This window comes from Mus caroli, unplaced genomic scaffold (assembly GCF_978045245.1).
Source record: "Mus caroli unplaced genomic scaffold, Mus_caroli_1 scaffold_5, whole genome shotgun sequence".
In the NCBI taxonomy this organism is placed as follows: domain Eukaryota; kingdom Metazoa; phylum Chordata; class Mammalia; order Rodentia; family Muridae; genus Mus; species Mus caroli.
Window position 1 is genome coordinate 121,704,992 of NW_028227260.1, and position 20,706 is coordinate 121,725,697.

Here is a 20,706-nt window from a genome sequence, read left to right on the forward strand (position 1 = left end):
TTAATTTTGCAATTAATTAATTAATTTTTATGTATGTGAGTACACTGTTGCTCTCTTCAGACACACCAGAAGAGGGCATTGGATCCCATTACAGATGGCTGTGAACCACCATGTGGTTGCTAGGAATTGTATTCAGGACCTCTGGCCATCCAGCCCTTGCAGGATGCACTTAAGTTAGGTTTCCTCTAAAGTGCTCTACCACTCATCTGCCAGAGCCCATTCCTGCAGTGATGTCTGTCCAGTGAAGTCAACAAGAGAGGTCCATTATTAAGCTGAGCTGTGGCTCTGAACTCTGGTTACTCCCGTGTCTGTTTCCCAAGCTCTAAGATTATAGGTGTGCAGCATCACAACTTGCTAAGACTTCCCTTCTTGAAGGACAACTGAGAATTGGGTAAATGAAGCAGCAGAATTTAAGCTCAGGTCAGAACATAAGAACTCATAGAAATGGAGCTGCTGGCATTTACTGTGTGCTTTACTTTGCTCATACTATGTTAATTGTATGACAAAGTTACAAAGGTTCTGTCCTTAATCAAACTAGGGTCTGCCTCTCAGACACTGGATCGTGTCCTAAGTCCAGTTAGTCCAGTTTTACTAAGAATTTGAGCCTCTAGCAACCACTGCCCTCAGTATCTGATTAAATCGCTCCCTCTGTGCTCATCACTCTGGTCAGCCCCCAGCAAGAACTCCCCTAGATTTGACATTTCCTCTTGGAAGTTTTCCATTTGTTGATCCCTAGCCTTTCCCTTGGCTATTCTTCCTTCCTCTGTTTGAAGCTGAACCTAACTTCCTTCCTCTGCTGCAAAATTCCTTTGCAGTGGGTCACCATTACCCATCACAATACAGCCTTTCTTTAACAGATATCATGAAAAGTATTTTAACAATAGATGACCACATCTGTTCTTCATGTAACCTCTATGAGAGGTGTAATTTGTTAATACCATTTCACTAAATAGAATCCAGGCGACTGACAGTTGGAGTTTCCTGAGGATTCAATATTTAAAACAACTGGGTGGGGGGAGGGGATATAAAGTGCCGCAGAGGCTCAAGAGAACTACTCAGGGCCGGACTCAAAAATTTTGTCTTAGTCCATTTGAGTTTCCATAACAAAAAAATACCAGATACAAAACTTGTTTTGTATCAGGTCAGAAGGCTTGAAGTCTTGTTGTCATTGTTGTTGTTTTCTAAGGATGAAGTCTCAGGTCAAGGAGTGAAAAAGTTCACTTTCTTCTAAGGCCTTGGTCCTTTGCATGCACATTGTCACCTTCTTTCCTAGGCACTCATATGGTCACTGTGTGTGTGCATCATTGATATTTCTTTTAATGGCCTCCTCTCCTATTATAAGGACATCAACCAGGTATTATTAGGTTCCACTATGACAGCCACACTTTAATTTAGATACATCTTCACAGGCCCTGTCTCTAATTGTAGTCACATTCTTAAATTCTAGGAGACAGGGATCCAACATATAAATTGGGGCAGATACAACTAACTGCATCCATACATGGCTCTGTAAAGGATTTGAACTTTAACCTATAGATCAGTTTTTCTGAAGCCTGCTCATGAGTCAGAATCACCGGAAGATCTTTTGGGAAACTAAAGGGACTAATTCCAGGATATGACTCAGATTCAGTCACTCTGGGCTATGTTCTAGGGAGAAGTTTAGTTCCTCTGCCCTTTCTAGTTGATTCTGGTGCAGTCCGGTATTTCTCCATATCCCCACCCCAGGTACTAAGAATTGAGCAGAGGTCCTTGCAGGAGATAGATAAGCACTTATCACTGAGTAATATCTTCAGCCCTTTTTAAAATTCCGAGGACCAAGCCAGGTGGTGGCAGCACACACCTTTAATTCCCGGCACTCTGGAGGCAGAGGCAGGCAGATCTCTGAGGCTAGCCTGGGTCTACAGTGTGAGTTCCAGGACAGCCAGGGCTACACAGAGAAACCCTATCTAAAAAAATGAACAGGCCAGGCGTTTTGGCGTACACCTTTAATCCCAGCACTCGGGAGGCAGAGGCAGGTGGATTTCTGAGTTCGAGGCCAGCCTGGTCTACAAAGTGAGTTCCAGGGCTACACAGAGAAACTGTGTTTCAAAAAAAACAAAAGAAAAAAAAAAAAGACAGCAAAGTATACTCATATACATATAATAAATAAATACATCTTTTTTTGAAAAAGATGATGGAAGGTGAGAATCAGCTCCTGAAAGTTGTTCTCTGACCTCCAAACCCAGAGCATTGAACACAAACACCCATCCTCACATGCCACACACACACACAATCACAGAAAGAAGTAAAAATTTTAAAATGGGAAAAAAAAAGTAACAGACAAAAAGAACACTTAGACCACAGTGTCTAAGTGTTAGCACTTAGCAGACACTAACTTAGTTAGTACACACTAACTGAGACTATTTACATTTAAGATATGAACCCAATCAGCTCTTTGGCTTCTAGTTCATATTCTTCCCATCTAAATACACATCCCATTGTCCATATTGACCCCCAACAAGTCAGCTTTCCTCCTGGATCTTTTATCCAGTAACTCCAGTAGATTTTGCCTTCCCTGAATCCAGACTCACATGGCCAATTCCCTGACCTTGGGTCTGTTTTGATAGTGTTGACTCTTTAAACAGTGAAGAGATTGAATATGGATAGCCATAGGACTGACCCAGTATATAGAATATAAGGGACTTTCCCCTTACTTTGAGATGACTCTAGGAGCTTTTCCCCCACCCCCTAACTGTATGACCCCTTCCCTGGAAGATAAAGGCGGGGAAGGAAAGGGAGGGCTTGGGAGAGACAGTGGGTTCGTCAGCACAAGATAAGGGCATTTTATGACTACACAAAGAGAGGAAATTGCAGTTACAAAGAATGTGGGAAAGGTTAACAAGGCAGACATCAGAGTAAAAGTCAGGAGACAACTGGGTGTGATTGGTCCACACCTATAGTCCCAGAAACTCAGGAAACAACTGAAACAGGAGTAGTCCCAGGAGGAGCTCCAAACCAGTCTGGACTACAGTATGAGAGCTTGCTATGGAAAAGAGAGAGAAAGAGAAAACAAGGGAGATAGCGAGAGAGCTAGGGAGAAATCAAAAAAGAAAGGAAAGGAAAGAAAGAAGCCACAGGGCAGGAAAGTAAATGCCAACTGATTAACATGAATGATCTTCACAAAGGCGGTCCTCTGACTGATACCAACGTGACCCTTGGCAGGTATGTATCCCTTCCTGTAAAAGGACACAAAACAACAGTTCTAAGGGCAAAGTCTGGGCTTACTCCACTCACATGGTCAAAGCAGTTCTGCTTTCTATCTCCTATATTTGGGTTTATCATATATTGTTTTGCAAAAAGGTTTCGATGCGAAGCCATTCTGAGTGCTCTCAGCAGGTAAGTTTTACTTTTGATAAAACTTTGTTGCCACTGAGGTCTGGTGACTACTATCAATTCTCTTTCTATCTTCTGCCTTTAATCTCCAAAGCTGAGTCATTTCTCCTATTTACAGCAAAGGCTTCTGGTTACACTTGATTTTATCTTTTATCTTTCCCTCATTTCCTATGAATTCTTATGCCATCCATTTTTTCTCGTACTGAGTGGCAGCGTAGTAAATTTCTGTTCAAGTCATTTAGTGGACCTGTGGTGGTTTGAATGTTTGGCTCTGGGAGTGGCACTATTAGGAGGTGTGGCCTTGTTGGAAGTGTGTCAGTGTGGGCGTAGGCTTTAAGACCCTCGTCCTAGATGCCTGCAAGCCAGTCTTCTCCTGTTTGTCTTCTGAACAAGATTTAGAACTCTCAGCTCCTCCTGCACCAAGCCTGTCTGGACACTGCCATGCTCCCGCCTTGATGGTAAGCCAGCCCCAATTGAATGTTGTCCTTATAAGAGTTGCCTTGGTCATGGTGTCTGTTCACAGCAATAAAACCCTAACTAAGACAGGGCCAATCGCAGGTTTTTCTTCTTTTCTTTTCTTTCTTTTCTTTCTTTCTTCTTTTTTTTTTTTTTTTGTTGTTGTTGTTGTTGCTTTGTTTCATTTATCGGCAAGGTCTCTAGTATCTCAGACTGGCTTGAAACTTACTATGTAGCCCATGGATGGCCTTGAACTTCTGGTTCTCCTGTCTTCACCCATTGAATACTAAGATTACAGGTGTATGCCATCATGCCTAAGTTTGGACACTCTCATTTTCATCAGTTGCAGTCTAGTGCCTGGTATACCTTTCTCCAATATTTTCCTTAACTTAGACAAACTCCAAGCAAATATCCTTGTAGAGGGAAGGGTAAGCTCTCAATTCACTTTTCTTTTTCTAATTTAACATTTCTATGGGTCTCTGGACACAGAATGTAGACATCACACCCCCACCAGACAACTCACTAAGTATGGTGGTTTGAATGTGCTTGGCCCAGGGAGTGTCACTATTAGGAAGTGGGGTCTTGTTGGAGTAGGTGTGGCCTTGTTGGAGGAAGTGTGTTATTGTTGGGGTGGGCTTTGAGAATCTCATCTTAACTGCCTTGGAAGACAGTCTTCAAGCAGCCTTCAGATCTAGATATAGAATTCTCAGTTCCTCCTGTACCATGCCTGCCTGGATGCTGTTGTGTTTCTTGCTATGATGATAATGAACTGAACCTCTGAAACTGTAAGCCAACGTCAATTAAATGTTTACCTTCATGAGAGTTGCTGGGATCATGGTATCTCTTCACAGCAATAGAAACCCTAACTAAGACAATAAGTATTTACCAAGAGTGTGAAATAGTCATGAAATGCTTGTTCATTCATTTTATAAATACCTGCTGAACCCATACTATGTCAAATGCTGTTGTGAGTATTTGTATCTGTGAACAACAGAAAGATCTCTGCTCTTTTTTTTTTCTGTTTTCTTCCTTTCTTGTCTTCTTAATTGTATGTAAGCCTGCAAGAGTGCATGTGTACCATTTGATGAAAGTTCAAGCAGAGGGCATCAGATCACCAGCAACTGGAGTTACAGATGGTTTTGAGTCACTGGGTACTTAATGTAGGGCCTCTGCAAATCCAGAAAGCATTTGTCATCACTGAGCCATCTCTCCAGTCCCTGTTTTATCTTTATTTGAGACAAGGTTTTACTACATAGTGGAGCTGTCCTCAAACTCTTGCTCTTTCTGCTGTGCCCTCATAAATACTGGGGTTATGGAAGTGTAGGACCATGCCTGCTGCTGATCTTTTTGTTCTTGAAGGTTTTATTCTAGCATGGATTGAAGGAAGAAATACATAGTAAAGAAAATAGAGCGCACTGACAGCTCTTCCAAAGGACCTAGATTTGAATCCCAGCAACTACATGGCAGCTTACAACCCCCTGTTAATCCAGTTCCAGTGCCTTCTTCTGGCACATGGTGAACAGACATATGTATGGTAGCAAAACATTACACACATAAAATAATAAAACAAGAAAAGAGAATAGCTGAGAGGACATGGAGTGAGGGATTGGCATGTTGAAGTTGCCTAAGGTGGGATAAAGGAGGAGCTAGGAGTTCCATTGGGAAGTGGGAGAGAGGATTTGGGTGCATATAACCAGGGAGCATTGTTTATGTGTATGACATTGTCAAAAAATCAATAAAAGAAAGCCTATTAAAAGACAAACACAAAAGAAATGGCTGGAGAAATGGCTCAATAGGTAGTTAAGAGCACTGCTTTTCAAGATGACCTCAGTTCAGTTCCCAGTACACATACTGGGAGGCTCACAACTGCCTGTAACTCTAGTTCCAATAGATCTGATGCTCTCTTCTGGCTTCTATGTGTACCTATGCTCATTTGCATATGCTGACCCCCTCCCCAGATACTTATGGATACACAAAATTAAAAGTAAAAATATTTTTAAAAGAAAAAAGTAAGATGACTATACAGTATATCAGAAAATGCAGGAGATGGATGAAAAATAGCAGAGACCGTTAACAAGGCACATGATATTTATGTATGAAAATGTCAGAATAAAGCCTATAATTTCGAAAGTTAAATATAAAACTATTAGGAAGGAAAAGACCTGAGTGTGGTGGTACGTGTCTTTAATCACAGAATTTGGGCAGGGGATTAGAAGCAGAGGGACCTCTGAATTTGAGGCCAGTCTGGTCTACACAGCAAGTCAGTCCAGTCTGAACTATGTAGTGAGACCCTGTCTCAAAAAAGAAAAAAAGAAAGAAAGAAGAAAACTAGAAAGGAAGTAATAAATGTTGTTGAAAACAGAAACTATAGAGCAGGGGAAAGGAGTCTGAGAGCACTGGAAGGGTGATTCATTTATTTTCATTTGTGGGAACAATCCTGGGGTCTGATGAATCACTGCTACATGTCTAGCTTTATTAGATGTAAATATGGTGGTCACTGTAGGCCTTGTGGAGACGGTGACAACCAAGGCAATATGACAAGAGAGGCAGAAGGCCAACCATGGAAATGCTTGGCTTCATGAGAAGTCAGCGTTCTGGGCAGAATGAGCAGCAGGTACTGAGGCATGAACGTAAAGGACAAAAAGGTGAGGGTGGTGGGAGGTGAGGACGCAGAAATGACATGGGTTAAGTCTGCGTAGGATTTTTTATTAGGTATCTATTGCTATGTAATAGGTGTAATAAATTACTTGAAGACTTAGCTATTGAGGACAAAAGCCAACATTGTTGGGCTGGGAGAGAGGCTAACTCAAAAAAAGTGCTTGCCTCAAAAGCATGAATACCCAACTTCAATACTCAGAACCTACGAGGTGACAAGGCATGGTGACATGGGCTTGTAATACAAGCAATGGGGAGACAGAGACAGGTAGATTCCTTGGAGCTGATTGGCATACATGGTGAGCTCCAGGCCAAGTGATTGTCTATCTCCAATACAAGCTAGGCAGTTCCTGTATTAGTTTGCTTCTCTATTGATGTCATACAACCATGACACAAAGCAACTTGGGGACAAAGGGGCTTTTTTTCATCTTACAGTTTATAGCTGTTCATGGAAGACAGTCTGGCCAGGAACTCAAAGCATGAACCTGGAGGCAAAAACTGGAGCAGAGACCATAAAGGAATGTTGCTTACTGGGTTATTCTCATGGCTTGCTTAATTTGTTTTTCTTTCCTACAACCCAGGCCCATCTGCCTAGGGGTGACACCACCCACAGTGGGCTAGACCCTCCCACATCAATCATTAATCAAGAAAATAGCACACAGACTTGCCTACGTGCCAATACGATGGAAGCATGTTCTCGGTTGAGGTTATCTTCCCAGGACACTCTAGCTGTGTCAAATCAACAAAAATCTAATTATTCATAGCTCTTAGGAAACCTAGTCTGAAGTTGTCTGGCCCACATACAAAAGAAAAGAGAAAGAAAAAGAAACTGCACACAAATTCCGGAGAGAGGTTCATATGGCTAGTTCTAGCTTTGGTTCTCAAGAGGCCTCTTAAGGTTTTGTTTAGGGAGGTTAGATTGTTCTATGGATTTGTTTTGTTTTGTTTTAGAGACAGGGTTTCTCTGTGTAGTTTGGGTGTCCTAGAATTCCCTTTGTAGACCAGGCTGGTCTTAATCTCACATCCGTCTGCCTCTGCCACCCAAGTGCTGGGATAAAAGGTGTGTGCCACCATGCCCAGTTTATTGATTTGTTTGTTTGTTTGTTTTCGAGACAGGGTTTCTCTGTGTAGCCCTGGCTGTCCTGGAACTCACTCTGTAAACCAGGCTGGCCTCAAACTCAGAAATTCACCTGCCTCTGCCTTCCAAGTGCTGGGATTTAAGGCATGTGCCACCACGCCCTGCTCAGACTCAGGGCTTTTATGCATGCTAGGCAAGCACATTACCAACTGAGCAACATGCCAAGTCTCAAGAGATTGTAGTTATCTGACTGAAGTATCCTCTTTAAAATGCCTTACATGGTCAGGAAGGTGTAGTCACTAGCTGGTCCAGGGAGAGAAGAGACAAGAAAGGGTTAGGACTTATTTTAGGGTTAGGACTTATTTTCTCCTCATTAGGGTTGCTCAGATCCTGGGATGGTCTCTTGCCTTCCTTCCCTTCCTTTCTCTTTTTCTCTTTTGAGTGAGGTTTGAGATAGGTAGCCCAGGTTGGCTTCCTATGCAGCTAAGACTGATCTTGAAATTCTGGTCTTCCTGCTTTCACCTCCACCTCCAAGGACTAGACTACAAACATATGCCAACTGTCTGTTCTTTCTTTCTTTCTTTCTTTCTTTCTTTCTTTCTTTCTTTCTTTCTTTCTTTCTTTCTTTCTTTCTTTCTTTCTTTCTTTCTTCCTTTCTCTCTTTCTTTTTCTTCCTTCCTTCCTTCCTTCCTCCCTCCCTCCTCTCTCTCTCTCTCTCTCTCTCTCTCTCTCCCTCTCACTCTTTCCCTCTTTCCCTTTCAAGATAGTTCAGCAGGTAAAAGCATGGATCTTACAAGCCTGGTAAACCTAAGTGTGACCCATGGAACTGATGGGAGAAGTCAAAAACTAACTACTGAAATAGGCCCTCTAACCTCTATCCACACATGCATGTGTAAGACTGCACTTACAAATGTCTCTCTAACACCCACATTAGTAATCGAGAAAAGAGGAAGAGCTCCAGCTCTTCCCATGAGTGAACGTACAACATAAGAGAGACCAGATACTTATCCGAGTGGCCATATTGTGTGACACAGCGTACTGGCACTGTTCACGGTAACAAAGTACTCACTTTAATGATGAAGTTACATGAAAAAGTGCTCGAACTGGACAGTGATAATGGTTACATAATAAGGAAAGTGTTCTCAATGCCAGTGAACTATGTACTTACTTCTGGTCCCAAAGAAACTTGGGACAAGTCTCACTCAGTACCCGTGGCTCCTCCCAGCACCTTCCACCCCACCCCTACCCTCAACCTCTCCTGCCCAGAGGCTGGACTTCCCTTCCCCTTCTCTTCCCCCTGTTTCTCATTCCTATATAAACCTGTTATTTTGATCATGCATGTTCTTCATCCTCAACTCCTCTCTGGTCCACTCCCCTCTTTTCCTCTTCTCTCTTCTCTTTCTCTTTCCACCTTACCCCTCTCTCCTCTCATGGCCTGGTTCAGTCTAAACTTTTCCAGATGCTTCTGGCTGAACTCTCCAATAAAATCCTTCTTCTTAACCATACATACTGTAGTCATGTCCTCCTCTTCATTCACTTACAATGGTTAAAACAAAATGTCGAAAACAGTAAATTTACATATATTTCACAATAAAAAACAGTGTTAGCTGGTTGGATGTAGTGGCTTAATTAAGCTCATCTCAGCACTCAGGATGTTAAGGCAGAGGACTGCCATGAATTTGAGCCCAGCTTGGAATATGTAGCCAGACAAGAGTACACATAACACAGCAAGACCTTATCTCACCATACGTGGTGGAACAATCCCAATTCTCAGGCAAGACGAACAGGAATTAAAGGTCATCCTTGGCTACATAGCAAGTTTGCAGCCAGCCTAGGATACATGAGCTCTTGATTCAAAAAATCCAAGCCAAACAGTACAAGCTAGGTGACATAGCTGGAGCTTGCAATCCTAGCAGTCAGAGATTGCTACATAACGTTCATTGGTTTCAGGCTGACCTGGTTTACACAATGACTTCTGAGATAGCCTGGGCTATTTAGTGAGACCCAGACTCAAAACAAACAAAGAAACAAAACAAACTAAAACAAAACAAAAAGCCCAAAACTACAATAATAAAGATTCTATAATGACACTTTTATAAAAGATTACAGAGACTGAGAAAATATAATCTTCAGGTAAGGAAATTAGTTTCAATAAATTACTAGAGGGCAGGCAAACTGGTAAGAGCTGGGGCAGGGTAAGTAGTTCTCTTAGAAGACACCATACCACTGTGTTGGAGGAGAGTGAACTTAAGGCTAAGATGACTAACTCTTATCCTGAAGTCAAAATGGAAAGCTTTAACTCAGCCTCAGGCAAGCTAGATGGGGGTGGGGGGAGCAGAGCAAGCCTAAGAACAGAGAAATCAGACTGGGCAATGGTCAGGAAGACCTGGGGTTGAGTCATACTGTTCAGCTCCTACAGAGACAAGTACAAGCGACTTCAGCCTCTTCTAAATGAGTTGATGGTGGACAATATCAAGACAAATGAGGGTAGCCTGGGACTTTTTTTTTCTTTTCTTTTTTTCCGAGACAGGGTCCCTTGCATCTCCGGCTGGCCTCAAACTTCCTATTGAGGATTACCTTGAACTCCTGACCCTTCTGTTGATAAAGATGGAGCTTTACTGGTTTGCGTATTTAAGAGTGCTGGACAGGTGAGATCAGATTTGTTGGCAGTGGTGGGGTTTGAATTCAACCTTGTATGTGCTACACAAGTGATCTTCTACTGAGTTACATTTCCAGCCCTTGCTTGGAATTACCTTCATTGTAATAAGTTAGATGTAATTCTCTGAGCTGTAAGAGCACACCCCAGGGCCTGGGACACAGATGGCTTAGTGGGGAAGGGCATCGCCACCAAATTTGAGGACATTAGTTCTTCCCCTACCACATGCTGGGAGAGAACAGACTCAAGTTGCCCTCTGACCTCATACAGTAAGGCAATGTAATAATTTTTTTTTTTTTTTTTTTTTTTTTTTTTTTTTTTTTTTTTTTTTTTTTTTTTTTTTAGGTTTTTTGAGACAGGGTTTCTCTGTATAGCCCTGGCTGTCCTGGCACTCACTTTGTAGACCAGGCTGGCCTCGAACTCAGAAATCCGCCTGCCTCTGCCTCCCGAGTGCTGGGATTAAAGGCGTGTGCCACCACGCCCGGCTTGTAATAATTTTTAAAAAGATTGCATTAGAAGGAATATTACATTGGCAAAAGTTTAAGAACCAAATACACTTCTTTGTCTTCTCTTCCAAGTTCCTTTTCATCAAGGACAGCATTATTTAACCAGGCAGATGGTGCCCATGGTCTTCTCCTTTTAAATACACCCAATCCATCTTAGTACACTAGCCATTAAGAGTCAAAATTCGCCGGGCATGGTGGCGCATGCCTTTAATCCCAGCACTCGGGAGGCAGAGGCAGGCGGATTTCTGAGTTCGAGGCCAGCCTGGTCTCCAAAGTGAGTTCCAGGACAGCCAGGGCTACACAGAGAAACTCTGTCTCAAAACAACAACAACAAAAAAAAGAGTCAAAATTCCTGAAACCTAAGTATAGGTTTATCTGACAACCCTACAAGCATATAGCATGATCACCATTTTGTATAATCTTCTCTTGTGTCTTTTCATCTTTGTTCTATTATTTTTCTTTGTTCTTCACAAATTTCCCTCACCCTCTTTTTGTCTCCCTGTCTCGTCATTCCTTCTATCTTCCTCTATTTGGAAACAACCGATTCTCTAATCTCAGTTTACTTTTTTGTCGGGTGGGTGATACTGGGATAATTATTTTCTCCGGGGCTCAGTTTCCTTTGTAGGGTGGAATTTAATAGAGGTGTTCTGCCTTCCAGGGTTTTCAAAATAACATTGAGGGATATGTTATATGCCTAGCAGAGTCCCTGGTATCCTGTGAAAACTCAATGTACTGTGCCCTTTTCCCCTTGGTCTTTAATCTTCTTACCTGTATTCCCCTACTCCTCACCCTAGAGTCCAGGTAAAAGCTGGGGGGGCGGGGGGAGAGAAAGAAAAAGTCCTGGATGCTAAAAGAGGAAATGCTTGAGTCGGGGGCGGGGACTGCCAAGTGACCTGTGCGCATGTGCAGCTGCTGGGTCAGGCTCTGGCTTGGAGCTGGGGAGGCGGGGGTTGGGGGGTGGGGGGGGGTTGGGCTGCATAATGAGGACTGGGGTTTTTCTCGATGTCCCCTTCCGGCTCCGGGAGGCGGCGGGACCTTGACGGTCCCCCGAGCGGGCGCGACGCTAATCGAGGGCCGCTCAGCCAGAGAGGTAGGCTGGAAGATGGCGGAGTGGGAAAGAAGGAGGGGCTCTGCCGGGCGGGAGCGGAGCTCCCGGGGGAGGGGATGGGGGTGGCGGTGGGAAGGACATGGCCTGAGGCCAGTGGCTGGGCGAGCCCGGGAAGCTGGCGGGCTGCACCGGTTGGTTTTTTTTTTCTTTTCTTTTTCTTTTTTTTTTTTTTTTTTTTAAAGTCCTGACGTGGATGCACTTGGTTCCGGTCTTCGAGTTTTCTCCGATGGGACTGTCCTGCCTGGGAAGGCCGAGGGAGGGAGGGAGGGAGACAGAAATAGTGACTTCCGTTTCCTTCTCTTAGGCCGGGGCCTGCCGCCCAGCAGAGTTGTGTTTTCCTGATCCGGGCTCGGGCCGCCCCTCCTCCGGGACCCTCCCCTCGGGAACCCGTCGCCCGCGGCGCTTAGTTAGGACTGGAGTGCTTGGCGCGGTGGGTACAGCTCTTGTGGGTTTCCCGCCCTCCCCTCCTCTCCCTCTCCCCCTCCTCTCCCCTCCCCTCTCTTCCCTCTCCTCTGCTCTGCTCTTCCCTCCCTCCTCCTCCCTCCTCCCGCGTACCTCCTCCTCCCCCCTCCTTCCTTCTCCCCCTTCTCCTCCCTCCCTCCTTTTCCTTCCCTCCATTTCTTCCCCCTCCCTTCCACCTGGGCTAGCTCTGCCTAGTTGGGCGGGAAGACCGCGCCCGCCCGCCCGCGGGGAATGCTGGACTGGGCTCCTTGTCCAGGCTACCCGGGATTGCCCCTGGAAGCCATGGGTAGGGGGGCTGGCTTCAAGCCTTCGGGTCAGCCTCCTTAAACTTCGTGACACCTAAGGTAAATCTAGTTAAAATAATTAAAAAAAAAAAAAAAGATATGATCAACCTCCCCGCCCCCTCCCCCCAGTTCGATACCTTGTATGGGGCAGGGTGGTGTGTTTCTGGCAAGGGCATGTGAACCCTAAAGAAAGAGGGCCAAAGAGCTTCCAGAGGAGGAAGTAGCTGGTCATTTTTGCCTCTCTTTGTCACCTTGGTCACTTCCCCAGCATATTTCTGAAAGAAAAAAATGTCACTTATGACTTTCAGTTCCATTACTTTAACTCCGTTTAACTCCACAGTTTACTTTAGTTGTGGGATGTTTTTCTTTTAAGCGGGGGCAGGAGGGGGGGGGAGGGAGTGGTGATTGCTGAAACTAAGCAGTGGCTCGCTCCAAAAAGAACATAAGCCTTGGGGAAGACAAACCTATCAGATTGTAATAATCTACAACTTTACCTTCAAGTACAATTATGGCACTACTTCTGACATCCTAGCTATCTATACCTTGATAGTGAACGAATCCTAGAAATGTCCTTTTTTTTTTTTTAAGACTGGAAAGTGCTACAGTGTTTCTTCATTTTCTCCTTAATAGGATTTTTTTTTTTTTTTTTTTTTTTTTTGTAGCCAGTTTCAAGAGAACACTGTTAAGAGCCGGCCATCTTAGAATTACAGCATTTTTGAGCTGGGAAGGATCTCAGCTCAACTCTTTTGTTTTACAAAGCAGAAACTAAGGCTCAGGGTTTCATGACTTGTGTAAGGTTACCATGCTAGCCATGCTAGTTAGATTAGAATTCAGATTTTCTAGCTCCCTCGCCACCCCACTCCTGTTGCTTCATATAACCTCTAAGCAAATATCTAAGTATATTCTATTTAACATTTCTATGTAGCATATTACTACTTTGTCTCAATGACTGCACCATTTTCAGTGTAGTGAACATGTATGTGAAGCTTGAGTCAGGGATTGTTTTCCCCCGTTACTTAAGAATGGAAAACATTTTAGGTCAGATAGATTTCTACCTACAGACACAGAAACATAAGCTTATATATCTGGATTGTGTCACATGGATCCTTGAAAGAGATACCAAAAAACCCAAAAACAAATGGTAACCCTGGTTACTTCTGAAGAAGACGGATGGAAAACTTTGCTTTTCTCCTGTGCCTTACAGGTTTGAATATTATAAACAAGTTTGGTTTTATTCTACAAAGTTTTAAAGCTCACATAGATGTATATCAACATAAGTATTTGCAATTGGTATTTATGAACATCCATTTATCAGTACTTTTTATTGTAAAATCCAGTATCGTTTATATGGTCTTCACAGAACAGGTCTGACTACTTGTGTATTTATGTTTCTCTTTTGGCTTTTACCTACTGTTCTGTATGCATGAGAAATGCTAAAAAGCTTTGGCTTTATTTTTAAAGAATAAGCTTCCTGATTATCAAATAGTGTAGAAACTATGAAATTCAGATATCAAATTTGACATACAGATAAATCTGACTTACAGAATCTTTTTGGATTAAACTTATTTTTAAAAGGTTATGCTGGGGGTGGGTGGGTATGGGGGACTTGTGGTATAGCATTGGAAATGTAAATGAGCTAAATACCTAATTAAAAAAATGGAAAAGAAAAGGTTATGCATGTAAAGATTGTATTGGTATATGTAGTACAGTAAATACTTGCTTACCATGTATAGGGCTCTGGGGTTGTTTGTTGTGTTTTGTTGAGCATATCAAAGAAAATGTTAAAATTTGATCAAAATACATGATGTAATTTTGAAACTAACATAAATAACCCACTCTTTTGTACAATGAATATACACTAATAGAAGAGAGGAAGGGGAAATAAAGCTAGATGTGGTGGCTTTCACCTGTAATCCCAACAACACTGTGGAGTCAGTGCACGAGAATTGTAAATTCAAGTCAGCCTGGGCTGTGTAGTGAGATCCTGCCTCAAAAACAAAGCTGGGTTGGACAGATGACTCTGTTTATATGGCCTGCCTGCTCTTGCAGAGGACCCGGGTTCTAGTCCCAGCACTCAAATGCACTCACAGCCATCTGCAACTCCAGTCCCAGAGGATTTAATGCTGCTTTTGGCTTCCATGAGCACTGCCTGCATGGGATACACATATATGCATGCAGGCAAAATACCCAGATGCATAAAATAATAAAACAGAGTCAGGGTTCACATTTGTAACCTGTGCATTTGGTAGGAAGATGATCAAGAGTTCAAAGCTAGCTTGGGCAACATCATAGCCTGTACAAGCAGAATCAGAATCAATAAAACTTTTATATTATGTGACATTGTTTGGTACTTAAGTATTTGCTTTCTGTGCTCATTATCACTCCTCATGCATGTTATACAGTTTTTAAAATGGTAAATGTTTTGGGTTGGAGGAAAAGGCCTCAAAGGCTTTGGGGTGTACATTAGTCCAGCATAGTATACACTAGGCTCTGAAGTCAGTATCTAGAACTAAAGGGAAAAAAAGTTAGACTGGATACTTCCTCACTGTTGAGTTCTGTTCTCTTGTTTACAGATATGCTAATGAAGACTCAGGTGAAAAAAATGAATTGCTTAGTTATATTGTTTATTGTTAGCAGACTTTGGACTGGTGTTTCCATCCTTGTCTAGAATTCCTGCAGTTAGTTGTATTGCTGTGGTAGGAGTCTAAAGATTCTACATACAGTGATACACATTTGGAATTTTTGTACTTGGCAAATTAAGGCATGAAGGTAACGTTTTCCAGAACAGCCTGGGCTGCCTATTGAGAGCTTCCATCTCAGAGAAAAAGCACTAAAAGATGAATATGGTAAAGTGCCCTTATTATTTTGAGGCAGGAAGATTATGATAAGCTGTCAATTCTTAAAGTTTATCTTTGGGGTAATCTGTTAATAGTGTTATATAACCTGTTAGCATTGATTAAGGTCATTGTGAATGTCCATTTGAGAAGACAAACAGAAAATGAGAGATTAGTATCAAACTTAATAAATAATCATATACAGTGGAAAATACCCTGAATTGAATTTTTTTTCCACTCAGACTCAGCATCTCCATGTTTGTTTTATTCTTCACAAGATATGTTTGTTTTATTTAATTCAGAACATAAAAGGGGTGTTTTGGATATTTTAAATTAAAAAGGCATGTTCTAGAAAATGTCTGAAGTTTGAGGTGGGACAGAAATCTAGGGCCCTGTTAGTCAGTACTTGTTTTTCATTCAGCATTGTGTTGTGAACAATTTCTGGGTCAAAAAAAAAAAAAAGGCTTTCAAAATGTAAGCTTTACTCTAAACCTATTTGTCTGTACAGATTTGAACTCCTTAACTCCAAAGATTCAAAATTAATTAAAATTTTAATTATTTTCTTGAGACAAGGTTTCTCTGTGTAGCCCTAGCTGTCCTGAAACACCCTCTGTAGATCAGGCTGGCCTTGAACACACATATCTGTCTGTGCCTCTCAAGTGCTGGAGGTAAAGGCACACACCATCTCAGCCCCATTCCTAGGTTTTATTTTGCTTTCTGTGGCAAGGTGTGTAACTTAGGCTGGCATGTTCATGTAGTAATAGCTACTCTGGATGCTTAAGCTGGAGGATCTAGGAGTTTTTGTTGTTGTGTTTGTGTTATTGCTTTTTGCAGAAGGATCTCAAGTCTGGAGTTTTAGGACTAGCTAGGCAACTGTGAGACCATGCCATTTTTAAAAAAAGCCTTATAGCATTTGTATTTTAAAGAGCCAAACTAGAAGAAAATGGTGAAAATAGAAACCTTAGTAACTTGTGGTTCATTCTTTATTTTTTGAGATAGATGGAGCCCTGATATATCTTCAGGGTGACCTGCAGCCCGCCCCCCTCCCCCCCCCCCCCCCAGCCTTACTCAGGCTTCAGTTTCCTGAGTGCTAGGATTACAGGTGCTAGGATTACACTCAGCTTTCGTTCATTTAATTGTATATATTTAATAAAACTTATTATTATTATTGACATTTTGAGGCTCAGAATCTTCTCTGTGTAGTCCCGGCTGTCTAGGTGTTCAGTATATAGGTGAGGCTGACCTTAAGCTCACACAGAGAGCCCTCCTGCCCCTGGCTCCTAAGTGCTGAGCTTTCTCCCAGCTCTCTGGCATTTAATTTAATATTTATTTATTTATTTATTTATTTATTTGATTTATTTATGTGAGTACACTGTAGCTGTCTTCAGATACTCCAGAAAAGGGCATCAGATCTTGGTTACAGATGGTTGTGAGCCACCATGTGGTTGCTGGGATTTGAACTCAGGACCTCTGAAAGAGCAGTCAGTGCTCTTAACCACTGAGCCATCTCTCTAGCCCCGCATTTAATTTTAAACTTACTATTTTGTGGAAGTCTCAGTAGCAGTTGCTGGCCTGTTCTGTTTTGTGTTATAGGTGCAGAATAGGATTCAAAAGGGGAAGAAGCAAGCTCAGGGGTTTGAGATTAAGAACATTTTGGAGAGCTCAATAGTGGTAGTGTTAAATATCAAAGCATAGATAAATAGCAACATATTGACACTGAACTGACCTCAGTATCATAGCCCCATATGGTGGCACACGTCTTTAATTCCAGCACTTGGGAGGCAGAGGCAACTGGATCTCAGGAGTTTTAGGTTAGCCTAGTCTACAAAGTGACTTTGGGGCCAACCAGAGCTATCTTGTTAAGAAGAATATTTTTTTGTGTGTGTGTGTGTGTGGTTTTTCCGAGACAGGGTTTCTCTGTGTAGCCCTGGCTGTCCTGGAACTCACTTTGTAGACCAGGCTGGTCTCGAACTCAGAAATCCGCCTGCCTCTGCCTCCCCAGTGCTGGGATTAAAGGCGTGCACCACCACTGCCTGGCTTCACCTTATTTTTTAGGCTTAATTTTAGTGTGTGTATGTGTTTGTCTGTCTGTCTCTGTATGACATGTATATGTGGGTACATATCCCATGGTAGTATATATGTAGAATTAGTGCCTTTCATCCACCTTTATGGTGATTAAATTCAAGGAATTGGGCTTTTAAGGCAAGCTGTTTTACTCAGTGAAACATCTTTCAAACCCTGTGTCTTTGTGTTTGAGAGTATTTTTGCTTGCCTGGTTTTCACTACATACCTCAGGGAGGCCTTGAATTTGGGATCTTCCTCCTCAGCCTCATGTGAGGTTGGGACTATAGATGTGATGTACTCTGCCTCCTCTACCTGCTTCATGGTCTGGTTGTACAGTTATATTGAACATGGTAGATGGTGAAAAACAATTACTGATGGTACAGTGCAGTGGAAATAAGTAACTCTGATCCAGATAGTTGGACTGAGTTCAGTCTTTGTAGTTTTGAAGTATGACAGTCTGCTATGTAGCCCAGGAGGGACTTTTGTGAGACAGAGTCTCTCTGTGTAACAAACAACCTTGGCTGTCCTAGAACTCATAGAAATCTACCTGCCTCTGCCTTCTGAGTTCTGGGATTTTAATTTTAATCACCATAGATGGAGAAAAAAAGTACTCCACAACAAAAGCAAATGTGCATTCCACCACCTCTTGGACTTGAATTCTTAATCTTCCCATTGTAGCTTCCTGGTCTCTTGAGTGCTGGGATTATAGGCCTGATAATAGCCATGCCAGGTTAAGATAGACTTTTTGTTAGAGATGGTATGTAGCCTTGGACAGTCTTGATTCATGGTCAGTTTTCCTATTTCTTTTTCTTTTCTTTTTGGTTTTTCGAGACAGGGTTTCTCTGTGTAGCCCTTGGCTGTCCTGGAACTCACTCTGTAGACCAGGCTGTCCTCTAACTCAGAAATCCACCTGCCTCTGCCTCCCAAGTGCTGGGATTAAAGGTGTGTGCCACCACTTCCCAGCCCAGTTTTTCTATTTCTGATTTTTGAGTACTGGTATTATATGACACCATGTCTGACTAAGACTGAATTTTTTTTTAAGACTATTTGGTTAAATGGAGAAAAGATCTACTTCGCATCTGTACTTATATATGTAATTTACATTTTTATATTTTTATAATCATTTTATTGACTTGGAACCTGTCCAGGATGGGACACTACCATAATTCCATTACTCATTATGAGCAGAGGCAGGAAGACCTTGAACTCATTGACAGCCTTAGTTACATGGTAAACATCATCTCAAAGTGAACAGGCTAGGTCTCTCACCTTGCGTTCCTTCCTATGTCATGGTTTAGAGCCTTCCCAAGCACAGGAAGGTTAGGAAGCCTTCCATTCTCAGAGTTCAGTAAAGTCTGCCAAGGATGTTGATAGGAATTTCTTTAGAATTCTGTTAGTCACAAGAATTTGTGTTTGAATCTTTATTCCTTTTTGTCTTTCATTTGCCACATTATATCTGATGAGTAACCACCAGGGAGAACTACAGTTTGCCCATTATATATGTGAAAGCTGTGTGTCCTATCAATGAAGTCAGATATCACGTATCAAACCATTCTAAGTTATAAAAGAACATTGACAAATTTTAGTTATTATCAAAGGAAACATAGTAGAAGAAAAGAGGGCAGGATATAGAAAATAACCCACGTTTAAGGTGATTTCTCATTTCATTTCAGGACAGTTTTTGGATTAGAACACATATTTACCTGCAGCTAAGCATTTAGCTATATAATGGTATCCAGGAAAAGAAAAATTTCGAGATAGTGTTTGGTACTTAGGGACATTAAATATGTACGTTTAAGTCTAGGTTATCTTTACTGAGGTAGATTACTTCGTCTATTTATAAGTTAAAAGCCAGGCAGAGCTAGGCTTGTTGGTGCATTGCTATAATACAAGCACTTGGGATGTGAAGGCAGGAGGATCAGGAGTTCTAGGCCAGCCTGGGATACATAGTAAGTTTTAAGTCAGACTTTCATGACAGCCTACCTTAAAAAAAATAGTAAAATAAATTAAATGAAAATAAAACCTAGTCAGGATAAATCTACCAAATGTTTTACTATAGACAGCAATGTTGTTTATGGATAGAGCAAAATGTTTTTATAATGGGAAAAAGAAAAAAGGCTCCCATCAGGAATTTGTTTCAAAGACCTGGCATGGGGGTACACACTTGTTATCGCAGTACTCAGGAGACTGAAAGAGGAGGATCATAACTTTTGAGGCTAGTCTGCACTACACACCCAGTATGGCACTATCTCAGAGGAGATAGGGGAAGGACTCTGTGAAGGGGACCAGGAGAAGGGCAGCTATTGGGATGTAAAAATAGTAAAAAGACAGATAAATAGCCAGGCCTAGCAGCACAAATGTGCACATTTGTAATCCTCACACTTGGGAGAAAGAGGCAGGTGGATCAACATCAGTACTGGTGAGATGAATCAGTGTATAAAGCTGCTGGCCACCAAGCCTGACCCCCGAGGTAATCCCTAACCCACGTGGTGAAATGAAAGCTGCCAACTGTTAAGTTTATGACTTCCCTCCTTCCTGCTAGAAAACAAGTATATGGCTAGCCTGGGCCATGTGAGGCCCTGTCTCAAAAGTAAACAAAATAATTTGTTTCAGCACTTGCATGCAAGCGATTTCTAACATGAACATAAAATAAAAATACTTTATTCTTGGATTTAAGAGTACAACCCTGGTAGAATATTTTCCTCATGTGCATGGGCCTTGGCTTCTTTTCCAAGGACTGAATAATAATAGTAATAGTTTATTCAGAGAAATTTCTAGGGTGGGTAATTAACCCATTTACCAAATCACCCACTAAGTGAACACCCAACATGGCGTTATGGGATCACCTGATTGTAAGTATTATACCCCAATTACTGTCAGAATAAGCTACCTAACTGACTATAGAAGATCAGGATAACCTGTAATTCTCTCTATGGCCTAGTTCAATTTTTCACTTCTATATGCTTTAGTATCTTAATCTGTGAAAGGAGTGACTTCTGTTATCCTGGTGAGCACATAGTCCATTTCATGAATTGTTTTTTTAATATTTTGAGACCATCTCATTTTTTACCTCTGACTGGCCTGGCCTCCACTGATGTCTGCTGTCCCAAGGCATGTCCCAGCTCATTGTGTGCAATTTAGTTTGTGAATGTTTATAAACATAAAATACTTTTAATTTTCAGTATAATTGTATCTCGACCTCTGTCCCTTTATAAAAGGTATACGAGGAAT

At 42.0% G+C, this 20,706-nt stretch overlaps 1 protein-coding gene across 2 annotated transcripts in view; it reads left to right on the forward strand.

Annotated features, from left to right (window-relative positions):
• Window positions 1–3,265: 3,265 nt before the first annotated feature.
• Xiap (X-linked inhibitor of apoptosis) overlaps window positions 3,266–20,706 on the forward strand; it is a 50,275-nt gene continuing 32,834 nt past the window's right edge. The window contains exons 1-2 of one of the 2 annotated variants that reach the window (XM_021153202.3): window positions 3,266–3,375; window positions 12,136–12,261. In XM_021153202.3, coding sequence (XP_021008861.1) covers window positions 3,274–3,375; window positions 12,136–12,261 — 228 coding nt within the window. In that variant the 5' untranslated portion in view covers window positions 3,266–3,273. Of the gene's footprint in view, window positions 3,376–11,702; window positions 11,814–12,135; window positions 12,262–20,706 lie in introns of those variants that run through there. The other variant, XM_085838189.1, reaches the window with a different exon arrangement.